We start from the raw sequence: 9,944 nt of genomic DNA, 5'->3' as shown, positions 1-9,944 counted from the left end.
GACAAGCTGCTTCTTCTTCGGCTTTTGCCTTGATACTTTTGGTTACACCAGCAACATGCCCATGGACACTGCAGACTAGCGGTCTGCATGTGTAATTGCACGTCGACGCATAAGTATAAATGAAAACTGACGCGTAGCCTATGGTGTGGAGGCAACGGCGTAGGTCAGACGCAGAAGTATAAATCAGCCTTTAGAGTGTGCACGGATCTGCACTTTGAATTTCTACCAGAAGCAGTAAACCATCCGGCTACCTTTGGAATACTCATTTCAACATACTACAGTTTGGGACATACTAATTCTAATTTCGAATACTATTTAGGACGGATAGTATGCTAATTGGGACACAGCACAAGTGATTTTTTTAGTGCTGGAAATCCATTTATCCTATGCTGAAACTTCCGCGTCATCATGGAGAGTGCAGGTCACAGTCGCAGACGCCACGAATGCTTTGGAAAGAAGCAGAAATCGGCGGGGGTAGCGTTTTCACACGTTTTAGGCACAACATGTGAACGCCCCTTAGGAGCTTGTTTTTTCCAGGTGTATCTGCTCCGCAGCAAGATTTTTTTTTTTTTAAACATTCACATTCAACATTTTACATTAGCCAGGGGGTGAAGACAAGGAGGACATAAAATTACATTGAAATGAAAGATTAATACACTTAACAGCTTTCTTGTTTATCAGATTATAAATAAATTTTAGGTATTATTCAACTTCTGACTTCAAAATTAAAGGTTTATAATCACAAAGTTAAAGGTTTATAATCACCATACTTACATTTATGTATACTAAACTTTGCCAACAAAAGTAACAATATATATATATATATATTTTGTATTTTTCCTTGACAGGACAGTAGAGATATGACAGGAAGTGAGTGGGAGAGAGAGATGGGGGGTGGGAACGGGAAAGGTCCACAAGGCGGGATTCGATCTCAGGACACCCGAAGCGCAACTGCACCATGTGTCGGCGCTGCCCACAAAGCTATCGGCGCCGATGTTAAAAAATGAAAGTGTATTACAGTATTACAAAAAATTGATACATATAGTTTTGTTCTCTGGTAGGTTTTCAATCCATATTAGCATTTAGCCTACATGTAGAATACTGTAAGATTGAAAATGCCCCTGAAATACATTTTGAAATTAAATATATTTCCTATTTCATACATATTGTTAGGCTTAAGCCCTGTTTTAGCCTCAATATATTTGCTATATGGGAATATTTAATAAACCGCAGTGGATATTTAAATTAACAATTTATAGAACCTTTAGATAAAATATAAAAGAAAATCTTGCATGTGTTTTGTTGAGTATCATATTTGATCATCAGGCTTTTATGGCTCATATAGAAGAAGAATATGAAGGAAAAACAGTTCAGTTTTATTCGGAGACTCAAACTGAGCAAAAATATGAATTTTCTGCAAATGCTGATATTTATATGCTGAAATTCTGATGCTTGTGATGTAAATCAATGAGATCTTTATTTTATGTCAGTATCTGCTGTACTGTTATAATCGAAACATCAGTGGTGGCTCTATATCTCCAGTAATCTGTCTCAGTAAGATGAGATGTAAATGCTCCAAACATATAATGCAGTGATTGAGAGCTGAAGAAATAAAGGCTCCTCAGAAGATGTGAGATGTTCTGGAGGCTTGTGAAGATCATTCCTCCGCTGAGGAACAGTGAAAGTAAAGCTTCTGGAAACAAACGCTCCTCAAAAGATCCTGAGGATCAGATTTGAGACTCTAAAACATGATTGATGGAGAATCAAGTAAAGCTGAGCTGCTGCAGTCCAGGGAGTGGAGATATGACTGAGTTATTGTGGCGTCTGCAGGCATCAGGAGAGCGGCGCTCTGAAGTCCTTCTCGTCTCTGCTGGCGGTGGCGTCGGATCTGGGCCGACTCCGCTCCGTCAGGCTGGTCTGGAAGGGAGATCTGGTCTGGTCCAGCTGGATGAGGCGCGTCAGGAACATCTTGAGCTGGAACAGCTCCGATCAGGATCAGGAGATCAGTGTCTGGAGGATCTGCATCAAATCAGGAGAGAGTCAGGAGAAGTGAGTTTCTGTTTCTACTGAATACTGTCTGTCAAACACTGAAGTCCTCATTTTCTCAGTTGCTTTTGGACATTCCTCAAATCATCTTTAACAATTGCATATATTTGAAATATCATATATAATTTAAAAGCATTTGAAATATATTTTGCCCTCCATATATTTCAGTCAAAAAATACATTCACGTCATATTTGAAGAAAAAAATGTATATATATATATATACTGTATACAGTGGTGGCCTAAATGATTAGAACACTAGTATTTTCAGCAGCTAAAAATGGTTTTAAGTCAGTTATTTCTATCTTTTGCTGTAGTGTGTCAGTAGGAAATATCAGCTTACATTTACAAACATTCATTTAGCCATTAATTGTAATAATCAGTGAGATTTTAGTGCTCCACACAGAGATCTTAAACCGTTAACAGCTCTGTAGCTTTGCAGGAAGGTTTCTTGAAGCGTCTTGGAGACAGTTCTTCTTCAAGACACTTCAGCATGTTGTCAAGAAGCAGTGTGCATTTCATTAGCAATTTCTTCACTTTTTTTCACTGACAAAATTGAGACGATAGTCTTTGTCATTCAAAACTTTTCTGAAGCTGATGAAAATCTATTGAAAATTTTCGGCATTTAATAAAAGTACAGAATAAAGAAGAAATTTTAGAGAAATAATGCATTACAGTTTAGCTAAATTTAGATTTCTAAATGTACTGTAGATTTAGTCGACTAATCTCTTATAATCTTTCCTAACACTAGACTAAAACACTATTCAGATGACTAAAATTAAATGGCTTTTTAATCTAAATTAAAACTAAGAATTCTTAATGTATGGGAAACTGATCAAAACGAAGTGAGTTTATGATTAAAACGAGAACAAATATCTGTCACTTGGCTCAGAAAAATCCGCTTCAGCCAAAGAGAAGCAAGTTTTCATTCCCCACTGACTGATATTTGTTCACAACATTGTTCATTTTTTCAAGACTTCATATCATAATTTTTAAGGATGTTTAGATATTTGAACTGGAAAACAAACACATTTGTTTTGTAATTTGTGCAACATTAAGCATGAATGTAAGGCTTTCTGCTGATTTGAGGAACTGATGCTCAGATGATGGAAGGCTAGACTGTTGAACACTAGATCACACAGGCTCTGATTGATCGTGGCATCAGCTATTGATCATGTATCAGGAACAGCCCAGCGGTCATTGGCTGGAAATAGGAAGTTCATCCCACACTGAGACAACTGTAGGCCGACATGTTTGACGTTCAGTTTACATCAAATCACGTCATGTCAAGTTTTTGACGTCAGTTTAATTTGCATATTTGACCTGTTTTTTTATGTGAACCTGGTGTCTTTTAAACATCGATTGGCCTCTGGAAGCAGTCAACATGAATGAAGCAAAGCATTCGCTCAAACCGATGAGAAGCTGTTTATGACGAGGTGATCAGATGCTGTGCAGAGATCTAACAAATGCAGCAAAGCCTAAAGTTAATGCATTCTCTGAAGACATTGCTGTGAACGCTTATGCCAAGTTTTACTATATATGATTATTATTTTCTCATGAAATAAACAGTGTTACTATCAATAACGCAGAAGTTCTGCTGGTTTCTGTGCATGAAAATACAGATCACAGCAGTCCAGTTCAGTTTGCTGCTTCATTACAATGATAAAAGAGCAGCTTTCAGATGATGCATAAATCTCAATTTCACAAAATTGACCGTTATGACTGGTTTTGTGGTCCAGGGTCACACTGATTTGTAAGAAGGGTATGTTTCCTCATCTCTCTGTTCAGGACGTGGTTCTGTGGCGTGTCCGCTGGAGGCTCTCGTCTCAGGATCTCGGAGCAGCAGGAGTTCACACGCTGCCGGATCAAACATCAGAACTCTAACAGCAGCGCTTCAACCCAGTCTGTTTATTAATGCAGTTCAAGTACTCCAAAAAAATTACATCTCTTTGCACAATACGTTCTGAAATGTTACGTAAAAATGTTCAAAGTGAACAAAAATTTAGGTACTGTATAAAACACAGTGAACATTAACAGACAGCAGTATTAATCTTTTTGTTTTTTTGTTCTGGTTTTTCATTCGTTTCTCAATTTTAGTGTTCGGCCTATTTTCACCTACGACATCTGGACTCGATTAAGACGTTTTTTCAGTGCACTTTTCCTCTATGAAATTTCACCAAGACTATGTAAAAATGAAAAAAAGTCAAATACAGGCAAATATTCTCCGATCCAGACCGCCGCGAAACCACCGAGCCGGGTTTCTTCCTCGCAGATGGCAGTACGGTGCGGTCGGCCTGGACTCACAAACGCTAAAACAAAAGAACAGTATCAAAACCAACAGAAATCCTCCAGTTACTGTACAGAGTTCATATGAGAGACCAGTCCGTCTCCACGATGATGATGATGATGAAGGTGTGTTTCTGTCAGAGTCTGTAAACTAAACGTGTTAATGTGACTGCGAGAATCCTCCGCTTTCCCATAATGCTCAGTGACTGCGGTCTTCTGAAGTGATAGTACGATCAAGAAGAAACCTGCAGAAAGGTACAGTTAAACACATTAATCTCAAGTCTGCGCTGCTCTTCATGCACACGTTCCTCATCAGTGGAGTGTGGTGAATGTGAGTGTATGGCAGGCCATTTCAACATTTAATCCTTACAACATACTAGCATCTACTCGCACACCGCTAGTACTTATTCTTTAGCTATGAGTACCTCTTAAAAAAAAAAAGATAACAGTACCTATTCATTAGATACTAGTACACACTTAGATACTAGTACGTATTCCAAATGTTACTGGCAAGATTTTTCATTTTACTAGTAAGATTTTTAATTGAGCTCTACAGTGGCCATTCTGACTAGTTAAAACAGAAAACGAGTTAAAAAAAATTGTGACTATTAAGGTAAGAACAGTTACTAGCAAGAATTACAAAAGACGTGTCTAAAAAATACGTACCTAAAACTAGTGACTAACAAATAACTAAGTATGTACTAGTATCTATTGAATGCTTACTAGTACTATTTAAAAACATTAGTCACATTATGAATGCATACTAGTCAGAACTGAAGTTAATATCTGAATGACAGATCCCCATAGAAGTGGCAACAATCTGAAATGTGCTACTAGGAACAACATAATAGTTACTAGTCACCACTGAAATAGGTACTAGTAACCTTTTAAAGATAACAGTATTTATTAGATACTATTACTTAAATAATAATATACCTAGTACCTAAAGAATAAGCACTAGCAGCTAATGAATAAGTACTAGTATCTTATGAATAAAAATTAATACCTTTAAAAAGTAGTACCTAAATAGTACCTAAATAATAAGCACAGGTAGCTGAAGGGGTTTTGAGGATTAAATGTTGAACGGGCTTGCCATAGAGGTGTGGAGCTATATACAAACAAACACGAACGCACACAGAATGAAGCATGTAAACGGCGGACTGACGCAGAGCCGCCTCCTTCGTTAGATTTTTTGAGTCCTGAGTGTTGTCAACAAAACTGTAACTGTAAATTTCTTATCGACAGTAGAAGAAATAATCTGTTCTCACATATAATACAGCTAATATCGTTTCTCTATACAGCCGCGCGTCTGCGGAAAAGGGAAGGCGAAACGTTTCTGTTCTTACAAAATAAAAGTCCTTTTCCGTGCTGAAGCTCCGCACGAATCCTTAAAAAGATGTTTGATATCAAACCAGGAGTCTTGAGAGGAATTTATGAAGGACGACAGGAGACGCTCTATCTACAAATACCCCGGTAAACCTTGGCACTCGAGGGTAAAACAGAGAAATGATGTCCGAGGAAGCGTTATGGACTGGTGCTCCTGTAAAGAGGCTCTCAGCGTCTCATCTGGCCCATCTGGTAGTTCTCCCGGGGCTGGCGCTGGCGCTGGGCCTGGCGTGGAGCGGGCCGCTGGTTCTGGTGAGCGTGCTGGTGCTGGTTCTGGTTCTGGTTTTGGTGCTGCTGCTGCTGCTGAGCTCGTCGTCTCTTCAGAGTACCTTCACCAGACAGACAGAGAGAGAACGACTCTTCAGCATCACACAAACACACAGCCTTCACCTCAAATACTCATTTCTGAGACCACAGACCAAAACATCCAACAAAATCATGTTCTTTAACTCCTGACCATAGTCAAACCAAACCAACGGAAACTCTTCAGCTGATAATATACTTTGACTATGGTCAGAAGTAAATGAACATTTTCAACTGATTGGGATTATAATAATAATATTTACAGGGATAATGTTTATTATTGGGATATAAACAATTATATGTATCACTATTATTATTATTATTTCTAAGGTAGAAATACATTAGTATTGTAATACTGTAAAATATTCTGAAAAAAGGGGCATAAAATTTTTTATATATGCCTTTAAATATTATTATTTGTATTACTATTATTATTTCTAAGAAATAAACATACTACTATTATAATACAACCACAGTGCTAAATAAAATATTAATTGAAAAAAATATAGTTTTTGTTGAAAAACACAAACAAAAATAAGTTTATTTACTTTTGACTACAATCAAAGTATTTTGATTTTCATATAAAATGAAGCTCTGATTGGGATAATAATAATAATAATATCCCAATAATAAACTTTATATTATATTAAATAGATTTATTATTATTATTATTTCTAAGATGAGTATTGTAATTAGTATTGTACAACTACACTAAAATTAAAAAATGAACATTTTATAAGCTTATTTTTTTCATACTTGTTATTATTGTAATTTTACAATACTTATAGTTAATTTCTTCAATTGTATGAGTTCAAGGTTTTATTTTGGTGAAAAACTGCAGGGAGACCTTTACGTTTCTGACAGGAGTTTTACAAACGCATCTCGTTACAAATCTACATGCATGAAAGCGTGAACTGCTGTAATCATCTGTCCACAAACAGGTTGGAGATTGTGAAAAAAGTGTAACATTGCATTGCCAAAATGCATGTTAACCTCGCAGCACATGCAGAGATTGAGTTTGCTGCATTTACTCTGAAGTGAGATGTGAAAACACTGGATATAAACACTTGAATACAGCGCTTCACTCTGGATCTGGTGTATCCATACTGCAAAAACCCCCACTGACTCTGTTTGAAACGTCTCAGTACTGGACTGTGAGGAGATATGTTACCTGGCAGAGGTTTAGGAGGAGGCAGTTTGGGGTTGCTGCTGGGCGTGTGAACACTGCAGATCTTAATGAATCCGGCCATCAGCATGATGAGAGCGATTCCCATCAGCAGAACTGCCCACCAGTGACCCTGAGACACAGAATAAACACACGCTCTGAGAGATAAACACAGAATAAACACTCTCAGAAACAAACACAGAATAAACACTCTCAGACACAAACACTGAATAAACACTCTCGGACACAAACACAAAATAAACACTCAGACACAAACACAGAATAAACACACACACACGATCGGAGATGAAGGGACACGCACCACGATCCACTCTGCGATGTTCTCGTACAACTCCGGGTTGAAGATGGCCTTCTTCAGGCGCGCCAGAGGACCGTCAGCATCCACCAGACGGCACTTCATGAAGACGTCGCAGTAGCCCTTGAAGTCGTTGCAGGGTGAGCCGGCCTGAAGAGTAGTGACCTTCTTATTGAAGAAGCGGGCGAGACGCTCAGAGCCCGTGCTGCTGCAGGTGCTGGGGTTCACTGCGGAGACAGGTTTGCATTGTGAGAACAGTTTCTGATTTAAACTACTGAAGTGTGTTGTGAGTAGGGGAGTATCTTTCATTTAAGCACAGTTATTTAATTCAGTGGTGTTTATTACACAGCTCTCTATGATATGTGGTTCTGATTGGTCAATCGCAGCATTTAGTAATCATATATTCACTGAAAAAACACAATCCTGTTTCATACAAATGCAACTGGCACCATCTTGTGTTTCATTTAGTAATTGCACTGAAAAAAGAAATAATAAATGAATGCAAGTTACAGTATCATTCTCCAAACATTCCTGTGTATGCATAATATCTCCAAAACAAATATGAACTTGATTAGAAATCAGTGCTCTCTAATTTATGGATAATACCGGAATCTGAACTAGGCAGCATGACCTTCATTAATGCAACATGTGCATTTGGTTCTGGTAATTATAATAATCCTATATTATTATTAATCATCAATTGATTATGAAATTGTGTCGTGTTAAATAAAGCATTCTGAATCTTGATGGAAATTAAGCTACTGTGAGAAGAGAGACGTGTAAGAAATTACAGTAATATGCAATGTAAAATTATTAGCAGTGTTTTAAACAGGGTTCCGGCAGGTTTTGTTCAATTTAAGCGTTTTTAAAGACCTTTTTAAGTAAGAACCTAAAAGGAATAAATTAAGGGAACACAATCTGTCATTATGTTTTCTTAATGAGTTGTATTAGTGGCACTTCAAAGTTTGAAAATACAACTTCCAACAGATCTCCTTTACTTTTTAATTAATTAAAAAATAGCTCAGCTAGAACATTAAAACAACTTCTACTGTATCTTCTGGTCACACTGCAAAAAGTGCTGCTCTTCTTCAGTATTTTAGTCTTGTTTGCCAGTGCAAATGTCTGAATGCATATGATAATAAATAATAACAGGCTCAGAAAAATCAACTTAATTCAAAGAGAAACAAGTTTTCATTCCTCATTAGCAGATATTTGTTCTTGTTTTAATAATAAACTCACTTCATTATTCTTAGAAAACTAGACTTCTTCATTTTGCATCTCCAGTAAACGCATCTTGAATTAAGGATGTTTAGATATTTGAACTGTAAAACAAGACAAAAATACTGAGGAAGATGTCATTTAATGCCGTGACTTCATGAATTTCAGACGTTCAGCTCTCTTATTTTGTAGAAGCGTGCATTGAGACTGTTAAAGACCTGTAGGACCCCTGTCTGAGTGTGCATATGATATTGGTGATATACATCCCAATCTGAAGCTCTGTACTGACTTCTCTCCATGCAGCACACGTGGCAGAGCTCGGTCTCGTCTTTGCCGTCCATGCTGGCGCAGGTGCAGACCTCCAGCCCGTACTTCTCACAGATGGAGCCGGAGCAGCCCTGAAACACAGAGAGCAGGAGTGAGACGCTCCGTCACACCAGGGCTGTGTTCGGTACATCGATACTACGATGTAACGTCAGAGATTTGACGATACGAGTATTGATATACAGCTGTCTCAGTATCGATATCACGGCACATGCACAGCAGTGGACTGTGCTTAATTTGAACACAAGAGCACCTTTAAAATGGAGTAGAAATGTGCAAGGTTTCTGAAAAATAATGAATAGAGTATAATATATTGGCTACAATAAGGTTTAATCTGGCCGCAGATGAACACAACCGGGGTTTGCCTGATATAAAGAGACGTAATCCCCAAAACAGAGATTCACACTTGCGCAATACAGAATAATCTCTAAGTACGCACGCTCTCTCTCTCCACTTAACACGCTTGCTTTCTGAAAACACCGGTTAGCTTGCAGTTCCATCATCATCATCACAATAATCATTATCACCATCAACCACCACCACCATCATTACATCATCATCATCACAATAATCATTATTACCATCATCATCATCATCATCATCACCACCATCATCACAATAGGTAATTCATCAACTGTTCATTTATGAGAGAGAGGCTGTGTATGTATGAATTACCACCGTTTTGCTGCGTTTCTCCATTAACAGTGAAGCTGTGGCTTTAATTGCTTTAGAAACAATGATGTTACCAGCTCCTTGTTGAGAAAGATAATGTAGCTCTTCAGCGGTTAAGCTATTTTATTGATAAAATTGCGGGCAGCACTGAGAAGTTTCTGTGTTGCTGAATGTCCTTGAGCTACAGTGAAGACAGCGCATTAGTTTAGAACGCTTCTAATTTTTATTTT

The 9,944-nt window shown here is 37.8% G+C and overlaps 1 protein-coding gene and 1 pseudogene across 1 annotated transcript in view; one reads left to right on the top strand and one right to left on the bottom strand.

Moving 5' to 3' along the window:
- LOC107714459 (hepatic triacylglycerol lipase-like) overlaps positions 1 to 3,615 on the top strand; it is a gene marked incomplete at its 5' end in the record, with an annotated part of 10,744 nt that extends 7,129 nt beyond the window's left edge. The window contains 2 exons of the mRNA XM_016520301.1: positions 1,831 to 2,049; positions 3,421 to 3,615. Coding sequence (XP_016375787.1) covers positions 1,831 to 2,049; positions 3,421 to 3,436 — 235 coding nt within the window. The remainder of the gene's footprint in view (positions 1 to 1,830; positions 2,050 to 3,420) is intronic.
- A 1,282-nt stretch (positions 3,616 to 4,897) lies between these two features.
- The window catches only part of LOC107714463 (disintegrin and metalloproteinase domain-containing protein 10-like), a 30,104-nt pseudogene continuing 25,057 nt past the window's right edge, over positions 4,898 to 9,944 (bottom strand).

Source organism: Sinocyclocheilus rhinocerous, unplaced genomic scaffold (assembly GCF_001515625.1).
Source record: "Sinocyclocheilus rhinocerous isolate Xijiao unplaced genomic scaffold, SAMN03320098_v1.1 scaffold3193, whole genome shotgun sequence".
In the NCBI taxonomy this organism is placed as follows: domain Eukaryota; kingdom Metazoa; phylum Chordata; class Actinopteri; order Cypriniformes; family Cyprinidae; genus Sinocyclocheilus; species Sinocyclocheilus rhinocerous.
This window is presented reverse-complemented; position numbering and strand designations above follow the sequence as displayed.